The sequence below is a fragment of the Eptatretus burgeri genome, chromosome 9, assembly GCF_056783735.1.
Source record: "Eptatretus burgeri isolate ZD-2024b chromosome 9, Ebu_testis_v1, whole genome shotgun sequence".
Lineage (NCBI taxonomy): Eukaryota > Metazoa > Chordata > Myxini > Myxiniformes > Myxinidae > Eptatretus > Eptatretus burgeri.
This window is the reverse complement of record NC_140969.1, coordinates 75,047,178-75,071,089: the sequence shown is the minus strand read 5'-3', so window position 1 is coordinate 75,071,089 and position 23,912 is coordinate 75,047,178. Positions and strand designations below refer to the sequence as shown.

The 23,912-nt window shown below is 42.9% G+C and overlaps 1 protein-coding gene across 7 annotated transcripts in view; it reads left to right on the top strand.

Annotated features, from left to right (window-relative positions):
* The window catches only part of LOC147020373 (FERM domain-containing protein 4A-like), a 327,216-nt gene that overhangs the window by 154,637 nt on the left and 148,667 nt on the right, over positions 1-23,912 (top strand). For all 7 annotated transcript variants that reach the window (XM_085895688.1, XM_085895684.1, XM_085895687.1 and 4 more), the window contains exon 2: positions 18,014-18,079. In XM_085895688.1, the coding sequence (XP_085751814.1) occupies positions 18,014-18,079 (66 nt within the window). The remainder of the gene's footprint in view (positions 1-18,013; positions 18,080-23,912) is intronic.

The following is a 23,912-nucleotide window of genomic DNA, read 5'->3' as shown; positions in this document are numbered from 1 at the left end:
TATCTATTTTTCAGTTCCCTTCCAAGGAACTTCAAAGCAGAAGGAGGCCATTCGGCCCATCAAGCCTGCTCAATGGTTGCAAACCAACGGTTGTTTGTCCATGTTCTATCCTTTTTTTTTAAATTCAGAGAATTACGCAGGTAAGCAACGCACACCATTTTTAAATTTGGTATGACCCGGCCTGAGTTCGATCCACCAACCTCTCAAAGACTCAAAGCGAACACTCCAACCATTACACCACTCAGTTTTAGTCCATTCGTTGGACCAGTATTGTATATCCAAATGTGAGGAAGGATGAATGGAGAATATGAAGATCAGTAAATAGCTGAAATGAGTCAGAGTTTCGGTTCGATAACAGATAAGACGTGGTTGAAGACGGAGATGCTTTTTCCATCGCTCTGTCCTTTCATCGCTTTACATATTATTGGTGCCCAGAGTTTTATTCTGCAGCATGTTGAGAAGTTGTAAGTGTGATGCAGGAGTCCTTAGAGATATTAAGGAAGAAATTGCTTTGTGAAGTCAGTCCAAAATTAGTCTGCCTTTGGAACCGATTAAATTTGCTTTTGGAACATCGCCGTCTCCACAGACAAGTGTCCTTTGGCACTTTGTACCATCATTCATCCTTGATGAAATTTTATCAGATATTGTGGACAACCTGTCATCTTAAAACTGTTCATGGTAGTATCTGTCAGTGGAGGGCAGAGCTTTGTGAAAATATTGGATCAATGAGTTCCTTAGATCTTCTGCTTGTCAGGAGAGGGTGGGGGGGGGAGGGGGGTAATATCAATGTTCATTGTTAATCTTATTCTCATCCAGCTTGCTTTGTGACAATTTCAGTTTCCATAAATTAATAAGAATTGTGGTTTTGCCAGAGAGGATTTTATTTTTCATCTTTGCCTTAAAATGACTTCACACTTTGAGCCCCTGCAAGCACATTTAAAATTTTATTTTATGTGAGACATGACTCATGGAGGAGCAGGAAATTTATTGGTTGTGGGAGTTTCACAGCAGCTGAAAATGAAGCAGATATAATGTACATTGACAAATAGGGGTCACACCTTGTAAAACATAACAAGGACAGAAGCAAGGTTTAGGGCCCTGTCACGTTTTAGGTTTAGGGTTTGACGTTTTAGCCAGCAATGGCAACGTATAAAAATGTATGTAAAACGTTGGCGTACGCTGGAATTTTGATGTTTTTTTTTAAAGTTTTGGACATATTCATAACGAGTTGGACGTATGCATAACGTATTAGTAACGTACACAGAACGTTTTAATCACATTTAGATAACTTAGACGAACGAATGATTAGCGTGTTGTCGGCGTTCACAACCTATGCCCAACGATAGTCTAACGTATGCATAGCGCGCTGCACGTATCGCCAACGATCACATGGCGTAGCCTATTAAAAAGCTGCCGCTCACCAATTTAAATCATAACCGCCTGAGAATTGGAAGTGTCAACATCGCCGTCACACCTTGACGATTTAGCCAGCGTATTCCGACCTCTGAAAAAAATTGTCTGAAATGCTGGCACACGTCGAATACGTTATGGGTAAGTTGTGTATACGTTAAGAACATGCTGAAAAACACTGCCATACGCCTTGAACGTCGTGAAATTTCAAGCATGCTGAAAATTTTACGACGTACTCGCCGTATGGCTCACACGTTCCGCTACGCTGGGAATAAGTTGTAGGCACGATATGCGATCGTTGACACACGTCGACACAAGTTCCTTGTAAGTTACTCATAAGTCGAAACATGTTGAGGTAATGTTTAGCATACCCGGAACTTATTTTCTCCATCAAGGCACATTTTCTTTTTTTTCTCCTTGGCTCCGTGAAGGCACATGATGAAATGTCTGAAGTTGTTGTTGTTGTTGTTGTTTTTGTTTTTATTATTTTTTTTTTAGTCTATCACGAATTTTAAAATATTCGGACATTTGCTTTTAAGTTTCGACATCGACGTAACAATATCCTCAAACTGAAAATCTTCACAGAGGAGGAACGAAGAATAAGATGAGCAAACTGAAGAGGCAATCGGACGTGACGTAACGGCACTTGACGAAATATTGGAAGTTGGTGTTGTTTTTTTTTTAACGCTGGCAATACGCCATTATACGGTAGCTGTAAATTAGAAACACGTTCAGTAAGTTCTGTGGTCGTCCAGAAGACGTCAATCAAATACGTCTACATACGTCAATATGCGTTGGAGGTACGTTACTCATAGATTCAAAGCACGTTACTAGGTTAGAAATAAGTTTTGGGTACGCTAAACATTACCTCGACATGTTTCGACTTATGAGTAACTTACAAGTAACGTGTGTCGACGTGTGTCGACGTGTGACAACGATCGCATAACGTGCCTCGACGTGTGTCAACGATCGTGTAATGTGTCTATAACACGTTCGTCATAGGTTATAAATAAGTTTCGGGTAAACTAATCATTACCTCGACGTGTTTCGACTTGTGAGTAACTTACAAGTAATGTGTGTCAACGATCGCATAACGTGCCTACAACTTATTCCCAGCGTATGCAGAACGTGTGAGCCATACGCCGGCATACGTCGTAAAATTTCAAGCATGCTAAAATTTGCGGACAACCGCAAAGTACGATTAAAGCCAGCGTACTACAACGTATGGCAGTGTTTTTCAGCGTGCTCTTAACGTATACAAAACTTACCAATAACGTATTCGACGCGTGCCAGCGTTTTAGAAAAAAATTCATAAATCGGCATACGCTGGATAAATCGTCAAGGTTTGACAGCCCCTTTAGCACTGTGTCAATGGATGTACACTAAATGGCCAAAAGTATGCGGACACCCCTTCTAATTAGTGGATTCGGCTATTTCAGCCACACCTATTACTGACAGGTGTGTAAAATCAAGCACATAGCCGTGCAATCTTCATAGACAATCATTGGCAGTGGAATGAGCCATACTGAAGAGCTCGGTGACTTTCAACATGGTACCGTCATAGGATGCCATTTTTACAACAAGTCCGTTCATCAAATTTCTACCCTGCTAGAACTGTCCCGATCAACTGTAAGTGCTGCTATTGTGAAGTGGAAACCTCTCAGAGCAACAACAGCTCAGCCACAAAGTGGTAGGCCACACAAGCTCACAGAACAGGACCGCCGAGTGCTGAAGCACGTAGCACAGAAAAATCATCTATCGTCGGGTGCAACATTCACTACCAAGTTCCAAACTGACTGGAAGCAGCATCAGTACAAGCACTGTTCGTCGAGAGCTTCATGAAATGGGTTTCCATATCCGAGCAGCCACACACATGTCTAAGATCACCATGTGCAATGCCAAGCGTCGGCTGGAGTGGCGTAAAGCTCACTGCCATTGGACTCTGGAGCAGTGGAAATGCATTCTCCGGAGTGATGAATCATGCTTCACCATCTGGCAGTCCTACGGATGAATCTGGGTTTGGCAGATGCCAGGAGAACGCTACCTGCCCGAATGCATAGTGCCAACTGTAAAGTCTGGTGAAGGAAGAATAATGGTCTGGGCTGTTTTTCATGGTTCGGGCTCGGCCCCTTAGTTCCAGTGAAGAGAAATCTTAATGCTACAGCGTACAAAGACATTCGAGATGATTCTGTGCTTCCACTTTGTCACAACAGTTTGGAGAAGGCCCTTTCCTGTTTCAGCATGATAATGCTCCCCATGCACAAAGCGAGGTCCTTTCACAAATGGTTTGTCGAGATCGGTGTGGAGGAACTTGACTGGCCTGCACAGAGCCCTGACCTCAACCCCATCGAACACCTTTGGGATGAATTGGAACGCCGACTGCGAGCCAGACCTAATCACCCAACATCAGTGCCCGACCTCACGAATGCTCTTGTGGCTGAATGGAAGCAAATTCTCCCAGCAATATTCCAACATCTTGTGGAAAGTCTTCCCAGAAGAGTGGAGGCTGTTATCGCAGCAAGCGGGGGACCAGCTCCATATTAATACCCATGATTTTGGAATGAGATGCTGTACAAGCAGGAGTCCACATACTTTTGCCCATACAGTGTTATGATTTGAAAGCCTTTAGGAAAGACTAAAATAAACACCATTTGTGCAGGTTGTTCCTAAAGTGAGAAAGGAGACATAATAAAAGTGGGCAGAGCGCGTGGATCTGTGAAGAGAAAAAATGAAAGTGTTATCTGCTGCACATGTTTAACCTAGCGGGGTGACAAGGTGATTTGTAATCGAGAGCAGGGTTGAAGGCAGGACTATGAGAATATCATATGAGATAGATAGTCCACCAAACAAGTGTGGATCAGGCAGAATGGCTTGTGCAATGGCTTTATGGGGAACATGTCAAATAATGCAATACTGAGAGAGCTTGGTGAGAAGATGGTGAACCAGTTCACAGCAAAATCTGTACTCCGAAAGAATGGAGGTGAATATCTTTTCTTTACTTAGCAATTGGGCAGTTTCAAGGTTGAACTTGGCATGGTGCAAGATGCCCAAATTTTATCATTGCCTGGATATTACAGCCTTGAAATGTGGGCTGTCTGTACCAGATCATGGTAGAAGGTAGTATGAATAATCTTCTGGCAGAGGGCCACTGTTATTGCTAGAATTTGATTTGTGGATTTGTGAGATGGTCCTTTGATAGAGACAGTGTGGTGTGGTTATCAATGGAAGTTGCCTCGGTTTAAACTCGTGTTTCGTATTTAGAATGACAATTCATTTATTTGTATATTAGCAGTACACGAGGTGTGCCAACACGTCGCTTTGCTGTGAATCTATCTGTGAATCTCAATAAGGATGTAAAATGAAGTGAAATATGCAAAAAAAAAGATATTTTCCAGCACCTAGTTGTTGGTGTTGTTGTTGTTGTTGTTGCTGTTTGTGTGCTCCTTCCTTGTCCTTTTAATGGGTTCTTGCTGTCGTATAATAATAAATATTACAGTTATAACCCTTGCGATAAGCTCCTTTCCCACTTGTCTTCTTCAATTGAAAAGAGGGCTTTTAAAATGATCATCTGCATGATTAAATGGACAAAAAAACATTGTTCCAAGGAAATCGAACATTAGATCTCCAACCAACTAGATTGATCATGTACTTTCCAAGGTTACCATTTTTATGATTCAATGACAGCAGGAACCCTTTAGAATGAAGCGTGACAAACGGATGGGCGGACGCTTCTCCTTTTAGTAACAGATGAGCACACTGTCTGTTTTTGGGATGATTGGTGAAGCAACATTTCAGTTGTAGTCATCAGCAAACTGATAAAGGTATCCGATTCAGAAAGTTGAAAGAACTTTTCTCTGAATAATGGTGAATATTGTGTTGAGAAGGCTGCCTTGATGTACCCTACACTCCAGGAAAGGAGAGTACACCATAAAGACAAATTTATTTGTTATGGTCATGGTAAATGTTGGCCAACTCTGAATGGAGGGGGGTCTGACATTAGAAATTTAGCTATAACACTGGTCACTGGTCACTAGTCACTGGATGCCAGATGATGTAGAATTATTGAGATGTCCAGTGAGACTACCCCGACCCTTTCTTTGTATGGGATTAAAGGTAACCTTACAATGCTGCAAAAAGAGTTTGGGTATGTCCAGGGTAGAGAAGCCAGGATGGAAGTGAAATTAGTGGTGAAAGATTCATAAAATAGAGAACAGAAGGTTACAAAATTATTTGATGATGATACTTTCCATGATATTCCCGACAATGTGCTTGATTTACATGGCATTAAGCTGAGTAAGATATGATGAGGTGGAGCTCTGAGGGGAGAGTAGCACTCCATCAAGTTTGGATGAAGGCCTTGTAGTTGGATAGGAGTTCAGGTGTGCCAAGGAAGGACTTTGGATGACGGAGGATGCCCAGTTGGCGGCTGGCTTTGGGGGCCAATGTTGAAATTGAGTTTTCCAAAGAAAGATCATGGCTGATAGTGTGACCCAGGAGTTTGAATGACTGAACTTCCTTGAGAGGATGATTAAGAAAGTGGATAGGAAAGCTTGCCAGACGGTCCTTTTGGAGAGAGATGGTGAAAATGTGAGATTTGTCAGGGCACAAAGACATATTCCAAATATTTGACAAGCTTGTGGTTTTGTTAAGGTCTGAGAGAGGGAAGAGGCTGCAGCCTTCCTATCTGAAGGATGGAGAGTGTCATAGCAGAGAGTGGAGTCATCAGTAATTACATCAACAGGATTTTCCAGAGAGTCAGAGAGATAATTTAGGAAGATCAGGAATAGGACTGTTCACAGAACATTTGCCTTGGGGCACTCCAGCCTTGATGGGAAGATGAGATGAAAAGATTCCGTCGAGTGCCACATGTTGGCTATGAGAGTAGAGGAAGTCAGTAAGCCATGGGTGGAGTTTACCTCGGATGCCACAGGCAGAGAGTTTGTAGAGCAAGGTGGGACGCCAAACTAAATCAAAATCATGAGAGATTTCCCCGATCTCACGTCTAATATTGAGAGCCTCCATCCATTGTTGGGTGAGTCGTAGCAGCAATTTCAAGGTGGAGTGACCTGGTTTGAAACCAAATTGTTGATCTGAGAAATTATGGAGAAATCTTATGATATCGAATATGATTTGTTGTGATCAATAAAATTTCTTTCGGAAAAAGTATAAGATGCATTTCCAACACTGTACCGCAGCACATTTACCGGTGAAGGTGGGATGAGAAGAGTACTCATGCCTGGAAGGCCCTGAGGGCGGGAGTGCCCACTAGTAGTTGCAATGCATCATGCAATAGGCACAGATATGCTCAGGTTTGACCTTTTGCACTTGAAGGTGCCTTTGATCTGAAACTATGCAAGCAGCTTATTGTGTTTCTTCCTTGAGGGAAAGTGGGAGCAATTGGCTGCTTGAATGCCATTTTAAGAAAAAAATGAAATTGATATTCATGAATCCAGTTGTTTTTCACATCATGAAGATGGCCCTAAACTAAATAAAATCAACACAATCCTCATATCATGCAAAATTTGATATCACGATTATTATTTATTTTTCTATATGGTTTTATCATGATGTGCCAGATGCCTTCTCTGAAGGTTTTTCGGCGTAACATTATTTTGTGTTTCGAATGCGGTTTGAGTCTGGACAAATAACCTTGGAAATCAGTTTGCTTTTGTTTGTCTTTGTGTTTTCTGCTATAATACTGATTCACTCGTATTTGAAAAAGTTGTGTTAGCATTCAGCAACTGTGTAATACCTTTAGCAAACAACAACACAGAGAATCCCTCAAATGTCTTTCTTGCCTTTGCACTGCACCTTTGCTTTCCGAGGTTAATTATGGGCGAGGCCTTCGTAAATTTGTTCAAAAGCTCTGGCAGACTTATCTAACGAGCAATGCTAACGGGAGCACACTAATTTTGTAAGCTTGCATTTGGGATTGGTGACAGCTTGCACAAACGTTCATTAAGGTTGGAATTCTCCATGGATTAGGAATGTCACAGCGACGGCCTAGCCAATTTTCATGAGGCCCTCTAATCTGGAAGGTGAGGAGCGCACTGCAAGAGGGAAGCCACACATGTACAGTGCATGTGTTAACTTTGGTTTAAAGCCTTCCTTGTACAGGCTGTGCCGGCTGCTTCAGACCACACTGCAGGTGTGGAAACAGAGCGCGTCAGTACATGACGCTGCACCTGACACTGTTTTTACTGTTCAACAGGTCCAATTATATATACATGGGAAGTGCTCTATAAGGTCACAGATTTGAACACATATGTATTTTTATATTTTGTATCTCAAACACTGAATTAGCAGTTAGTCTTCACTTTCCACACCATTGGACATTGTGGTGTCCATGACAAGAGGTGAGTTCTCTTTCTCTCTCTCTCGCCCTCTCTCTGTCTCTCTCACTCACTACCTCCCACTCTCTCTGTCTCTGTCTGTCTGCGTCTGTCTCTCTCTCTCTCTCTCTCTCTCTCTCTCTCTCTCTCTCTCTCTCTCTCTCTCTCTCTCTCTCTCTCTCTCTCTCTCTCTCTCTCTCTCTCTCTCTCTGTGTCTCTGTGTCTCTGTGTCTCTGTGTCTCTCTGTCTCTCTGTCTCTCTGTGTCTCTGTCTCTCTGTCTCTCTGTCTCTCTGTGTCTCTGTCTCTCTGTCTCTCTGTCTCTCTGTCTCTCTGTCTCTCTGTCTCTCTGTCTCTCTGTCTCTCTGTCTCTCTGTATCTCTGTATCTCTGTATCTCTGTATCTCTGTATCTCTGTATCTCTGTATCTCTGTATCTCTGTATCTCTGTATCTCTCTGTCTCTCTCTCTCTCTCTCTCTCTCTCTCTCTCTCTCTCTCTCTCTGTCTCTCTCTCTCTCTGTCTCTCTCTCTCTCTGTCTCTCTCTCTCTCTCTCTCTCTCTCTCTCTCTCTCTCTCTCTCTCTCTCTCTCTCTCTCCCTCCCCCCCCTGCTGGTCGTTGGTGAGTCGTGCGTGGGTGTGGCGTCATGGCGGCTTCGTGTGTGCAGCTGTGAGTACTGTGTTGTGTTGTTGTCGATCCTATCCCCATTTCATTTCCCTCTGTATCACTGTTCGTGTTTATGGAGTCCCCCCCCCTGTTTTCCCTTCCTGCTGAGACGAGAGAGAGGGAGAGCGCACACGGTTGGTGCTTTGTGGGTTTTCCTTGAAACCTTCAGTTTCCGGGCCTACTTTTCATCTGCCTTGTTTTCATAGGCCTGCCGTTTATCGGTGATTTAGCTTCTTCCTTATACTCTTCTTTTTCATTATATTTTCATATTTTTTTTGTTTTACCTTCGCCTGCGAATTCTGCTCGTGACAGGTCTTTGCTTCATTTGTTTTCAGCTATGGCAAACAGTCGTTTGCAGAATGGCGTTCACGAGTCACTTACTCACAAAAATGCGGTGATAGTTAGTCCACCCGATGGAGTTCGGGTCGAGGACGTCGTGATGGGCTTGGGAGAACTCGTTGGTTTTGAAAATGTGTTAGCAGCTTCAAAGATGAACCAACGAGTTGTTGTTTTTCTTTCCGAGGAGTGCGACGTCGCTCAGGCGGTTGAAACCGGTTTGTCTTTCCCGCCAGATATTTTCGTTAACGTTACTATTAACACCGGCGGTGAAAATCACTTTATCAAATTTTCCGCCTTTCGTTAAAAGCGAACAGATCTTGTCCGTTTTAAAACAGTTTGGCACGGTGGTGTCAAAAATCTCCATGATTCCTCTGCGTTCGGATTCCACAGTCCGCCATATTATGACCTTCCGGCGGCACTGTTACATGGTGTTAAAAAACAATGCTCAATCGCTCAATGCCTCAGCTACGTTGGCAGTTGAAAATCGAAATTACCGAATGTACATCGCAACAGAGACAATGACGTGTTTCACGTGTGGTGCCATCGGACATTTAAAAGGTGCTTGCCCGAAGTATATATCCGGTGGCACATCTAGACAGTTAAGAATAAGCGCCGATCCTAGTGGCACATCTAGAGTCGATATTAGTAATAATAATGGCGCGTCTGCAACGGGAGATCCGAACTTCACATTCGAGCGCGGAAACCGATAATTCCCCGGCTGATGACGCGGGTTTTATCACCGTGTCCTCCAAGAGGAGTTATAAAAGAGGAAGCGGAAGTGAGGACACACAGGCGAGCTGTTCAAAAAAGATAGCGCCATCGAACGAACGCAATGTTTCTATCCTAGAAACAGAAGCTCCTGCAGCTGGTCCTCTGCTGCAGAACAGGTTCAGTGTGTTCGCTGAAAAGGGAGGAGACGTTTCCGTTCATTCCTCTCACGAACAAGGACCGAGCGCAACGCCCCGAGATGTTGTGGTCATCACCCCGGTCACTGACATTAAAATCAAGAACCAGGAACCTGCTCTCGTCGCGTGCCCTGCTGAGGACGAAGTGTCTGAGGTAATGGAGGAGGAAGAAGTAACAGCCCCAGAGGGAGAGTGCGAAGCCTCCAATACAAAAACGGTAATCCCTGTTACGGTCGTTAAAACTCCCGCTGTGGAAACAGCGACACCTTTAGCAGAAGACGATTTTCCCGTTGTGAGAGCATCGACTTGAGTGTGTGAGGAGAAAAATAAAAATCATTCGGATTCCGACTCAGATGGGGCCTCGTCGTTTGCCTCTAGTGCTGGGAGCGAAGTCTGGAACGACCCAGCAATAGCCAAGGAACTGGAGGGTGATAATGATTTATCGCCCATGGAAATTCTCCAGTTTCTTCAGGACACTTTTCGAAAGAAAAACGTTAAGATTATAACCTTCTTCCCGAACCTGTCCGGCTTTATAACCTCTTCAAGACGTCTCCTCCTCAAGGCTGAACAACTTGGTGTGACTGAGTCACAAGTATTTCGCCTTAGGAAGTGTGTATTGAAAGCTCGGAAAGAGCTACAAGCGCAACCCAACTTCCCTTTACCTGACAAACCCTCCCTACCTACACCATGACCTTCTCTATTGTAACCTTAAATATAAATGGGGGACGTTCACCCCCTGCGCAAAGCTCAGGTAAAGTTGCTTGTCGAGCAATAACATTTTGATGTTGTTCTTTTGCAAGAGACAAGATGTAGCTCTTCGTGCTCGAGCGAATGGACTCGCATCATGAAAGGACAATGGTTCTTTAGTAGCTTGACCTGTCCTCGTGCTGGAGTGGCTATTTATTTAAATCCTTCTTTCTGTCCTGAAAATGTCACTTTTAAGGGGATTATTAAAGGGCATTTAGTTTTAGTTAATTTCCTTTATAATGGTTATAAACACACTTTAATAAATGTATATTCACCTAGTACGAGCACAGAAAGACTAGTTTTCTTGACACAGTTAGAATTGTTTCTCACACACCTTGATTTTAACGGTCTTGTTTGTCTGTGTGGGGACTTTAATTGCACATTGTATCCCACCCTTGATCGTCATGGAGAATAGCCCCACCCACCAAGTACGGCACCCTTAAAGAGGGCTTTGTCCAAATTCTCCCTTATGGATGTGTGGATACTCCAGAACCCATCTGCATGACAATACACGTGGTGCCGATGTGCAAATGGCCGGCTATCTCTTGCAAGGATAGACAGATTTTACATCAATAATGACTCTTTAAATGTCATCGACCATGTTGACATCACCCCAAGTGGCTTTTCGGACCATCACATGGTTGTTCTTCATATACTTTCCCCGGTTCGAAATCATGGCACTGCCCATTGGACCTTCAATGCGAGTCTTCTGCAAGATGACGCTTTTCCTGTCGCCTTCCGAGCCTCTTGGGAAGTTTTATGACTACGGAAGCCTTCCTACTCCTGCCTTGCACAATGGTGGGACAATGCGAAAACCCACATCAGGACCTTTTGCCAGCAATATAGCTCCTTTTGTACCAAGAATGAATCTGTGCTGCAATCTCGAATTGCTAAAGAAATATTGTCTCTCCAGTCAACCTTTCAAACTCCCAGTGCTAAAAGGACTAGTTCTCTACTAACAACGAAGAAAGCCCTCCTCGCTCAACTCTGTACAAAACAAGCCAGAGGTGCTCTAATAAGGCTGCGAATGGAGAACGACAGCTTTATCGATACTCCTTCCAAGTTTTTTTTTTTTTTTTTTGCGTTAGAAGTGCAAAAAAAGAGAAACCAGCAAATAACTTCGCTGCGGACACCAGGAGGCCGAGCAATACACGATCCAAAAGACATTAGGAGCTTGACCAAACAATACTTCTCTGACTTGTATTGCGCCAGGAACACTAAGGAAGACATGATTCGTTCCTTAACCACCTCTTTGCCCACCTTGTCTGAATCTGCATGTCAAAAACTTGACAAGGAAGTGACTCTTGATGAACTTTCTATTGCTTTGCAAACTTTGCCCACAGGTAAAGCTTCTGGACTTGATGGAATCCCTGCAGAGTTTTACAAAGCCTTCTGGGATTTGTTGGGACCTGAGCTGCTTGACCTCCTGGTTGATAGCCTATGGTCAGGCTTGTTACCACTTAGCTGTCGCAGGGCCACACTCGCTCTCATACCTAATAAAGGAGACCTCCAGCAACTTAAAAATTGGCGTCCCATTTCGCTCATCTGCACGGACTACAAGATTTTCTCGAAAGTTCTTGCCAACCGCCTCAAACCTTTGATTGAGGAGATTGTACACCCCTATCAATCTTATTGCATTCCAAACAGGACAATACACGATAGTATTTTTATTGTCCGTGACATGATTGAGATTTGTATTGCTGAATATAGAAATGTTGGTCTTGTGTTTTTAGACCAAGAAAAAGCTTTCAACACAAATGATCATTCTTATCTCTTTGCTGTTTTACGGGGGTTTGGTTTTAAGGAAAATTTTACTTGCTTTATCAAACTATTGTATAATAATATTTTTAGTGTGCTTAAAGTAAATAACATCTTAAGTCAGCCTTTCCCTGTTACCAGAGGTATCCGTCAAGGGTGCCCCCTGTCTGGCCTTCTATACTCACTATCAATTGAACCTTTACTACATCGTTTACGTACGCGGCTACAAGGGTTTTATCCTCTACCGTTAGAAAATCCCATAAAAACCATTGCTTATGCGGATGATCTCTGTGCAATTGTGCGCTCAGATGACGATGTTCGTGCTTTGGTTGAGTCTGTCAAGGAATTTAGCCTGGCTAGCTCGACTAAAGTTAATGTGGAAAAGAGCAAAGCTTTTTTTATTTAGGTCCACAGAATGATACTCCCCTTCCAACCCTGCCAGGGCAGCTTCGATGGACCAATGAAGGAATACACTACCTCGGTGTCTTTCTTGGAATTCCAGTTTTTATCTCAAAAAAACTGGGAATCGCTGATTACCAAAACTGAGCAGCGGTTAACAAAATGGAGGGGACTATTGAAGCAGCTTTCCTACCGGGGTCGTACTCTAGTCATTAATAATCTTGCGGCATCATTGCTATGGCATGTTTTTAAGGCACTGCAGGCCCCAGCTTTTATCCTAAGAAAACTTCAAAGTCTTTTTGTGGACTTTTTCTGGGGGGGAAAGCACTGGCTCCGGCCAGGAATACTAACCCTACCGACAACAGAAGGTGGACAGGGGCTAATAGAGGTAACGAGCAAAGTGATGGCTTTCCGCCTCCTCTCAGCACGAAGGCTTCTATACTCCGACCTCCCATGGAAAGCCTTTGCCCATTGCTTTTTTTAAGCAAGCTGGGAAACTTGGCTATGGCGACGAGCTCTTTCTTAACACGAAGCACGTGGATATGGCATCGGTCCCCCTTTTTTACCAAAGCATGCTGGAAGCATGGCAGGAGTTTTCTTTTCACCGTGATACCAGTGCTTACTCCCTTCAGATGTTTTTAAAGGAACCAATATTTTTAAATCCTTTTTTTAATGGGGTCTGTAGTGACAGATCTTTCATGCAAAAGTTTATTGATGTCGGCGTTACCAGAGTTGAACACCTCAGGAACCCCCTTGTACATAGATGGAAGCCAGCTGCTGACATTGCCATGGCCACCAGTGTGAGGTCCATCAGAGTTATTGGCAGAATTTTCTCTGTGATCCTACGCACCTTTAAGCAAACCGGGTTAAAATGGGACCCAGACATTGAAGATGCCCTCCATCTTTCCCAATGTCCTTTCCCAAATCTGTTAATTTTATTTCAAAGTTTTATGCCCTTTAACCGGATGGAGAAATCCTCAGTGTACAATCTATGTGTTCTCACCCTTTTTCCTGACAAACCTGCAGAGCCACAAGCCTATTGGCGAGCGCTGCTTCAAGCTAACCTTTCCACTACAATAAAATGGCAGGTGATGTACAGAGAACCTATTGTCAAGCGCTCGGGCGATCTGCAGTGGCGGCCAGCGCACAACATCCTGCCTTGCAACGTCCTGTCCCACCATATATGTCCTGAAAACTCGGAATTGTGCCCCTTTTGCGACACCCCGGAGACCATTTTTCACATTTTCATTGAATGTTCAAGGTTGGCCTCGCTTTTTGGAATCATGTCACGTGTGATCCGGGAGCTCAGTTTGTCTTTTACACATTGTGTTTTTATATTTGGTTTTAATGTCTTGTATCAATGTAAAAATGAATGTCTTTTAGCAAACTTTTTGTGTTCTGAAGCAAAACTTGCCATTTATTTATCGAGGAAGCGAAAATTGCAGAACACTGATGTTTTAGCTGACGACGTCTTCACTATTTTTAAAGCATTGGTTACGTCGCGTGTTCTTTTTGAGTTTGAAACTCAAGATCCTGCTTTATTTAAAAACCGGTGGTGTGTGAAACAATCCTTATGTAGCATGGTTGGTGGTGCTCCAAGAATCAATTTATAAATTTAATCGTACCTCTTTGTTACCCCTTCCTTTCCTGGTTATTTATTTTGATGCTTGAAGAAACATACTTCACCATGTGAAACTTGAATTTTCTCGTAACAAAGGGGGGAAGTCTCTCTCTCTCTCTCTCTCTCTCTCTCTCTCTCTCTCTCTCTCTCTCTCTCTCTCTCTCTCTCTCTCTCTCTCTCTCTCTCTCTCTCTCTCTCTCTCTCTCTCTCTCCCTCTCCCTCTCCCTCTCCCTCTCCCTCTCCCTCTCCCTCTCCCTCTCCCTCTCCCTCTCCCTCTCCCTCTCCCTCTCCCTCGGCACGCATGTGCAAACGCAAGGGGCTGTTGCTCAGTCTCCAGCGGTACGTTTGGAGCCTGTGTTGCTTTCTCTCTTCTTATCATTTCTTCTCCTCTCTCTAATGTGTTTTTTTGGGGGTGTTCCTTGTGTATAAACTGTTATCAATGCTTTATCGATTACTTGAAAATTGAATTGGTTTCTTCTCTTCTCTTTTTTTGCAACTCTTGTATATAATCCTTTGCTTTGTTGCATTGAATTTTTATCCTTTATACTTTTTTAAATAAAAGGACATAAAAGTAAAAGTATCTCTCTCTCCCTCTCTCCCTCTCTCCCTCTCTCCCTGTCCCCCTCTCTCCCTCTCTCCCCCTCTCTTCTTTCCTCCCCGTCTCTTCTTTCCTCCCCTCTCTCTCTTTCCTCCCCCTCTCTCTCTCTCTCTCTCTTCCTCCCCCTCTCTCTCTTTCCTCCCCTCTCTCTCTTTCCTCCCCTCTCTCTCTCTTTCCTCCCCCTCTCTCTCTCTTTCCTCCCCTCTCTCTCTTTCCTCCCCTCTCTCTCTCTCTTTCCTCCCCCTCTCTCTCTCTCTCTTTTCCTCCCCCTCTCTCTCTCTTTTCCTCCCTCTCTCTCTCTCTCTTTTCCTCCCCATCTCTCTCTTTCCTCCCCCTCTCTCTCTTTCCTCCCCCTCTCTCTCTTTCCTCCCCCTCTCTCTCTTTCCTCCCCTCTCTCTCTCTTTCCTCCCCTCTCTCTCTTTCCTCCCCTCTCTCTTTCCTCCCCTCTCTCTCTCTCTTTCCTCCCCCTCTCTCTCTCTTTCCTCCCCCTCTCTCTCTCTTTCCTCCCCTCTCTCTATCTTTCCTCCCCCTCTCTATCCTCTCTATTCTCTCTCTCTCTCTCTCTCTCTCTCTCTCTCTCTCTCTCTCTCTCTCTCTCTCTCTCTCTCTCTCTCTCTCTCTCTCTCTCTCTCTCTCTCTCTCTCTCTCTCTCTCTCTCTCTCTCTCTCTCTCTCTCTCTCTCTCTCTCTCTCTCTCTCTCTCTCTCTCTCTCTCTCTCTCTCTCTCTCTCTCTCTCTCTCTCTCTCTCTCTCTCTCTCTCTCTCTCTCTCTCTCTCTCTCTCTCTCTCTCTCTCTCCCTCTCTTTCTCTCTCTCTCTCTGCCCCCCTTCTCTCTCTGTCCCCCCTCTCCCTCCCCCTCTCTCTTTCCTCCCTCCTCTCTCTGCTCCCTCTCTCTCTCTCTCTCTCTCTCTCTCTCTCTCTCTCTCTCTCTCTCTCTCTCTCTCTCTCTCTCTCTCTCTCTCTCTCTCTCTCTCTCTCTCTCTCTCTCTCTCTCTCTCTCTCTCTCTCTCTCTCTCTCTCTCTCTCTCTCTCTCTCTCTCTCTCTCTCTCTCTCTCTCTCTCTCTCTCTCTCTCTCTCTCTCTCTCTCTCTCTCTCTCTCTCTCTCTCTGTCTCTCTCTGTCTCTCTCTGTCTCTCTCTGTCTCTGTCTCTGTCTCTGTCTCTGTCTCTGTCTCTGTCTCTGTCTCTGTCTCTCTCTCTCTTTTCTCCATCCGGGTTAACATCCTCTCCAGATCAGTGTTGCACTATTTGATGGCACTCCCTTCCTGTGAAGCCTCAGAATTTTAGTTTGTCGTCTCATTCTATCCCTGTCGGGGATGGAATCCTTACCGGACAGCCTAAAGGCAAGTAGAATACCTCTGAGCTATCCTGTCAGCCTGACATGAGAAGTAGGATTTATTAATAAATAATGTTTACACCAATAATAACGACTTTGATCATAAAAAGGGTTTTTAAAGCTACGAATGGCAAGATGTCAAGTAGATATTCACTTCCAAGCTTCCTACGGTAGACTTTCTACTGTTACCGTACAATTGCAATCCAACCCCAGAAGTTTCTTTGTTTAAAGTATTTTGTTGTTGTCTGCATACCTTGTGCGTGCTGTCATTGTGTTCATGTTTCTCATCACCCTAAGGCAATGTATGTTTTCGTGTGAAACGAGGATACGTATTTATGAGGCCATGAAAAACAAGGCTAACCAACAGTACGCTTTTGAATCGACCAAAGACGTTGTTATTTTTTTCCCTGCTATTTCTCCATGGCACCAATTTGTATTTCAAATGCCGGTCCCATTTATTGCACTCTTGTGCCCAGGGAGCAATCCTTGGAAACAGCAGATGCAGGAGAAATCGGATTGTTTTCCTCCAAGCGAGAACAAACGAGGTTGCCTTTTATATAACAAAATTGGTGATTCATGTCCTGCCTTTGCATTTCCACCAAAGGAAGCTTTTACACTTCGATGTGTTATTTGAATGTTGTGGCTTTTGTTTCTCAGAACAACAGCAGAGGGAGCAAAGTGACTTACTTAGGCCGTATGGGACTAATCCATCCATTTCTGACTTGAGCATGGAACATGTGTGACAGATGTCATCAGACAAGCGATGAGCTGAAACTATTGGCTGAAAGATATCACGTTGTTACGGCTTCGTTTTGCTCACGCAGCTGCTTTTACTTCCCCGACCACCTCCAAAGCATCCTCACAATTCACATTTGAACCGAACTGTGCTGCGACTCCGGCCTGGCACTGATTCGAATTTCCTCGGTACACGGGGGCAGGATTTCCTGTGCTGAGTACAGCAGAAATAGAATACATATTGCGTCTCTCTCAGGGCTATCTTTATTCCATGCACAGGGATGAGAGAGAATGATGTTCTAAATAAAACAAGATGGCTTTGATTGTTCTCTCCAGAATTTTACTTTTTTGGATCATTATTATTATTATTATTATTATTATTATTATTATTATTATTATTATCCTTGTGAATGACTGTTATGATTACTTTTATTTCAAGTGGGGCTTTTTTGTAATTGTGTAATTTATTTGCTTGCTTTACATAAACAGCATGTTATGCAGTAAACTACAGCTTCTGTAACAGTGAAGAACCTGGTGATTTAGTGTCAGCCTCCACCTGTTGTTGTTACTTATCCCAGCCATGTTTTGAGGTGTCCATGGTCATAGACAGCCAGTGGGATTGGGTTGGAACAGACATTTGGTCAACACGATCAGAACAAGTATTAGGCCAATATGTGGGCCGACTTTGGTATGTGATTTGGCATGGGTGGTGCAATGCCAAAACACAATCTTGCAGGGTAGGGATAGGGGGGCTGTGGGATCAGGGATGGGGAGGGTTTCAGGAATTTGTTTAGAAAGCTGATGATAGAGCCACCAGATAATGCTAGTGGGTGGGACACTCAACTTAACGTCGATCCGATAGACGTCACATTCATTCACGACCTTGCCTGTTCAGTACCAATCCGACAAGTTATTGTCAGGTTGAGAAGTTAACCCCAATGAGACAAGTCAAAGGCAAGTGTGATAACTCTGCCCCTTCCTGTCTGACTCCACCCTCTGCTTTCCACAGTGTCACAGATCTTGGATTCACTACAACCTTGCCAACATTGGTTTGCTGAAATGATTAGTCTTGAAATACCTGTGCAATTCTGCTTTCTACTCTCACCTTTTTATCTAGTCTAACAGGCTCCATTTCTTCACCTGACCCTCCATCCTTTTCTTCACATCTGACAGATGACTGAAGGTCGGAGGTGTCATGTACATCTGCTAGATGGAAGACTTTTGGAGCTACTGGTCCAGGTGAATATTGTGCTTCGGGTGCAAACCACATCACTTGCACAATGGTTTGCATACACATTGATTATGAATACCTGTCATGTACAAATATTGTCAAATACCCTTTTTCAATTGACAGTGGATGAAAATTTTCCATGTTTCACGTGGACGATAAAAAACAAAAACAAAATGAATACAAAAAAAGGTCTGTTGTATTGTTTTATTAATTCCGAGTTGATTTGGCAGGAACTTGGATGGTTAACTTGGCGCTACATTCAAAGTCAAATATAGTCACTGACAGGACTATATGGAGCCATATATTGCTTTGAAGGTTAGAAGTGGGTGGGGAAGGGGGAAATAAGACAGCAAAGGATAGCAATGGAATTGTGAGAGTTGTATGGAAAGAAGGGAAAGAATGTTGGGAGGATATACCACATAGAGCTGAAGTATGTGGCTTTTAGGAGAAGCAGGAGATGGAGGAATTCTGCCATTTTATGTGCATACAGTGTAATAAATCTTTCCCCTGAACAGAATACACCTACCTGTGCAGGTTGGACCACTTCTGACTTTTTCTTGTACTTGTCGATTTGTTGTGATCCTGTTCACTGTCGATGATTTGTACATCGCCATGATGAATATGTTGCGGTAGTGATATCTGACGGTACTTATTTTGCAAACCGAGTTCTGTTTGCTGCAGATGTTTTCACCAGTGTATGTAGTGAAAAAGGTGGTCCTGATGCTGAGCTGCATAGGAGTCCATGTCTCATCATTTGTGCAGTCACTTCCGGTAGATGTATCTGTTTATCATGGAGTGAAGTGAATGATTTTCACTTCCTTTCTATGCACCTACCTCGTGAAGTGGTGTACCATATGACCCATTGCACATTGCATATTCACCTCCACCACCGAAGGTGAAGGAGGTTCTATTTTCACCGCTTTCTGTCTGTCCGTTTGTCTGTTTGTCTTTGTGTACAGGGTGTTTCAAAAAGTTGCAAATGAATCCGGATGAAATTTTGTGGACGGGTTTGGTGTGGGACATGGACGAACTGATTAGATTTTGGTGACGATCTGGATCCGGATCCGATTACCAGAATTTTAAAAGTGATTCGACACCATTGAGAGATGGGGCCAAAAACAATGTAAAGCATGATATCTCAAAAGTTGTTGATGGATTCAGATGAAACTCGGTGGAGAGGTTGGGTGTGTGACAAGGAAGAATTTATTAGATTTTGGTGAAGATCCTGATCCGGAACCGACGACTCGAATTTCTTAAGCGATTCTTCACCATCAAAAGATAGGGCTAAAAATGATATATAGCATGATGTCACAAAAAGTTGAGGATGGATTTGAATGAAACTTCGTGGACAGGTTGGGTGTGTCGCAAGGATGAAGTGATAAAAATCCGAATCTGAATTCGGATCTTGATACGATAATTATTTAATTTTTTAAGTGATTTTTTACCATTGAGAGATCGGGCCAAAATGATATAGTACTGTATAGCATCATATTTCAAAAATGTATTGAGCCCAATATGTTCTCGTGGCTCAGGCATTATGTGGTGGAGGTATACGCTGCGTTGAGTTCCCTTCCAGTTTAAAAATATATTGGGCCCGATATGTTCTCGTGGATCAGGCATTACGTGGTGGAGGTATGTGCTCTACCGAGTGCCCTTCTAGTTTATTTATATGACTGCACAAAGTGTGTGTGTGTTGGTTTGCCAAATTATACACTCGGTGGTTTGCCATTGCCCTTCCTGAGAGGTAGTCATCATGGGCATTTCAAAGTTAGGGTGTTTGCACACAATGGTCAACTGTTTTTCAAAGGTACCATGAGTCATATGGTGTTCCACATCAGTCGGTGGGTACGTTCTATATTCCAAAAAGTACGAGGATAACATATCCACACTTAAAATTATCGCACTCAACCTGCTCTGAATTTTTTTTCCTCGTATCACAAGACACCATTTGCTTTATGAAGGCATCTTATTATGATATAATGAGTATTTTGGACAACACTACAAACACTCCCAACTTTTATGTGATCTGTGATGAGGTCCTTTAAATCTACCAGCATAACATGGCACATTTGCCACGCTGATTCTGTTCGAAATTCATTCAAGGACAACAAAGTTTATAATGTACAGTGGCCCTGAGCCCCCACTTCAACCCATATGAAGTGCTCTGGGACACTTTGGACCTCTGCCTGAGTGCCAGAGTTAACATCGCATGTCCACCACTCAACCTGCACTTGCTCTCAGAAGGAATAGTGCAATATTAAGGTCATATACACACATTTTGTAAAAAGTGTTAATGAGAGTGACACCCTATTATGAATTGAAAAAAATTGTATCGATTGCATTGGAACTGCAGTTATCTATTTCACAACATTGGCAAAGCAGAAGGATCAAAGTGACTTTTCAAGGGGAATCGTAGTCATCTAGCCCGTACTGCTCATCTGTTTTTGTGGCCAAGCTGATGAATGTGTCCATCAAGACACTCTCACAACTACTTGCAATATGGAAAAAAGTTTTTTGGGGGGAACAAATATCTACCAGTAAGTACGAGTGCAACGATTTCACACACAAACAAAACATTGAATGGGATCTCTGCACACACTGCACAATAACTGGACTGTGTATTTTTTGGGGGGAACCATGATTCATGGATGTGGACTGTTAAAGGCATCCAATATAAAACGCTCTTTCAAATCACTGACTTACTGACAGACTGATATTAAAGATCGGTACCTTCTGGGTGATGGAGAAAGCTGAAATTTTGCGTGCCGATGGACATCGAAGCCGATACACCGGGAAAAATAATCACATATCCGTCGGAAAGCATCCATAAATGAATATATATATAATTCCAGTGAGCGACCTGAGAATGGGGAAGCACGGTAATTTTGCATGCCAATGGACATTGGAGCCTATCCAACAGGAAAAATCACAGAACCGTCAGAAAGCATCCATAAATGAAAATACAAAATAAATGAAAAATCAAATGCAGGTGAGTGAGCTGAGACAATGGGGAAGCACTGTTCGTTATTGCTTACAATGTGCAAGCATATTCCGCTAGTACACTACAAACTGGAATAATGTGTCTGAATAATGTGATCAGTGAATGAAAGTAATCATGTAGTCCAACAAGTGAATGTTACCTTAAAAAATAAAAGACAACAACTTGTACCTAATTCTTCTCCATATGTTATTTTAATTGCAACTTGTTGTAAATTTTTGAAACTTGATTGTCAAGACTTTATCTACAATGCTTGTACATATAGCAAATGCCCGGTTGACCGGTTTGGTGTTCCCATCTGAGAATTTCACTTTATGATGTTGTTGTTGTATGTTAAACACCTGATACTGTGAGGTATTAGCCATTTTTTTTGTAACAAAATAATGTGATCATGTGAGGGTGTGGTGACAGAGGGCAAGAAGGCAACATACTGTTAATGGGACAATGGGGGAAACATTTGGACACAGGGGAAGGATTGAACAGGAAAAAGGAGAGGGAGGAAGGAAGGAAGCACAGTAACCAGCAAGTAAGAGAGGATATAAAATATTGTGGCTAGGAATGGGGGATTGTGTGACACGGTGGTGCAGCACTTGCTATAAGCTGGATGGAAGAGTGCGATTGATCTGTCGGAGTTGGGGTGGTTGCACAAACTGGGGAAAGGCGAATCAAAGGAGTGGAGGTGTGCAGAAAGCCTGGAGTTGAATCATTATGGGGTTACTGGAAGAATGCATGCATTCTGAAAGAGCTGGGGAGGGTTGGAGTGTTGAGAGAGTTTACGGAGCTAAACTGGAGGAGAGGTGGTTAACAAAAAAAAGCAGCTTGTTGACCCGCCTGTGAGGTGAGACCAGCGGGTATTATGTTTCAGCCTCATTGTGGGAAATGCCAATAATTTTTAGTGCTTTGGAATCCACGGAATGCAAGAGAGGTGTGATGCTGGGGCGCCAGTCCAAAGGGAGAGCAATACTCCATTGAGCTCCAGATTAAGGAGCCAATGGGGTAAATAAATGAAAAAAAGAAAATAAATAAATGAAAAGTCAAATGCAGGTGAGCAAGCTGAGACAATGGGGAAGCACAAAGGTATGATATGAATAGCTCTGATTTCCCAAGGAAAGAAAGAAAGACTTCAATTGAGCTGCTTTGGATGCTTCCTTTGATATAGATTGTCTCCCCAAGTGAGGTCATGGCTGATGGTGAGGCCTACAAGTTCAAAAAATTGAACCTCTTCCAGTGGCTGGCCACATAAATAGATAGATATGTTCATTTAACAATACTTTGCTGTGACAGGGTCAGACTGAGAGATATGCCAGGATTGGAAGACATGTTCCATTTATCAGACCAGCATTTAATCAATTCCAGAGCAGCAGAGAGTGATGCAGCTGTTGTCTGCCTGACATTGGAAGGGGGATGTATACAATACAATGTGAAATCTTCTGGCAAAAAGGAAAAGGGTATTAGAGTATTCAAGAAGTTATTTACTTAAATTAGGACGAAGACGCAACCTCAGCCACTGCATTGAGACTGCAACACTACTGATGTCCTTGCAATCATCCTATATATACTTTGAAAGTGTCTCTTTTGGGTGTTTGTTGGTTTCGATGCACTCCTGAACCACTCTGTGGAATGAGTTGAAAACTATTGGTTGTACTCATTGTGCACAGGGAGGTTTTAGATGGGAAATAATTCACTCTCGAGGGTTCAAGGTGGGGAGAGGACCCCAATTCTCTCTTTGTAAATGGGTATCACAACACGTCACTCTCAGTGGGGGTCATCCCAAATGTAATTCTGGGGAAACGAACCCATCCATTTTAGTATGGGTTTTTCACGAGTTCTTCTGAATGTATCAGTAATGTATACAAATGTCTTTGGAGTAAAGATTGGGACTGAACGACCTCAGAAAGGTAGTTCCAGGAACAGGAGAATAGAGTGGAGGTGTGTGGAAAACCTTGACTTTGGGATTTGAACCAGGAAGGGTTAGCGGAAGAACATTTGCGACCTGGAGGAGTTGAGGAGGATTGGAGGCCTGAGAGAGCAGAGGGAGCTAGACTGGAGGCAAGTCGGTTCAAAAAAACAAAAACAGAGGCCACCACCCTGTTTTCATTCTGCGAGCAATCGGCCTTATGCTTCGGCCTGCGATTTATTCACGGGTGATGTCAATAATTTATTCACGGGAGATGCCAATAACGTTGAGAGCTTAAAATTCCCCATCCAGGAAGGGCTTGTTTGAACTTGAGCTGATGTCTTTATCCAACTCAAACTGATTCAACTCGATATCTTACCACTTACCAGTACTCCTGCTGTTAAGCTCGTCTTTCTACATTTATTGGAGAAAAAAAAATTGAAGTCATTTCATTGTTCTTCTGTTTTCGAACCCAAAGAATATATATATATATATATATATATATATATATATATATATATATATATATATATATATATATATATATATATATATATATATATATATATATATATGTGTTAAATCACGATGTGCTGTTGTGATTTATCTCACTAATTGGCACTTTTCATGAACATGGGTAAAACTATTGGTTCATATTTATATCAGTTCTTCCTTATGGTCATTTAAATATGGTATCTTCTGGTGTAGTTATTTTTTTTTATATCATTTGAAAATTATTGTTGTTTGGATGAAATTTGGAAGTCCCAATGGGTTTATTCTTGTCCACATATATGAAACTGGTGATGATATGGTGGAGTCTCCAATTGTACAACCATTGGTGCAGTCTTTGAGATGAATTTCACGATTATAAAAGCAATTTAACCAGATTCAATGGACCTCTGGTAGTTTATACATGTCGCTGTGTTTGAGCCTGGGAAGTAACTGC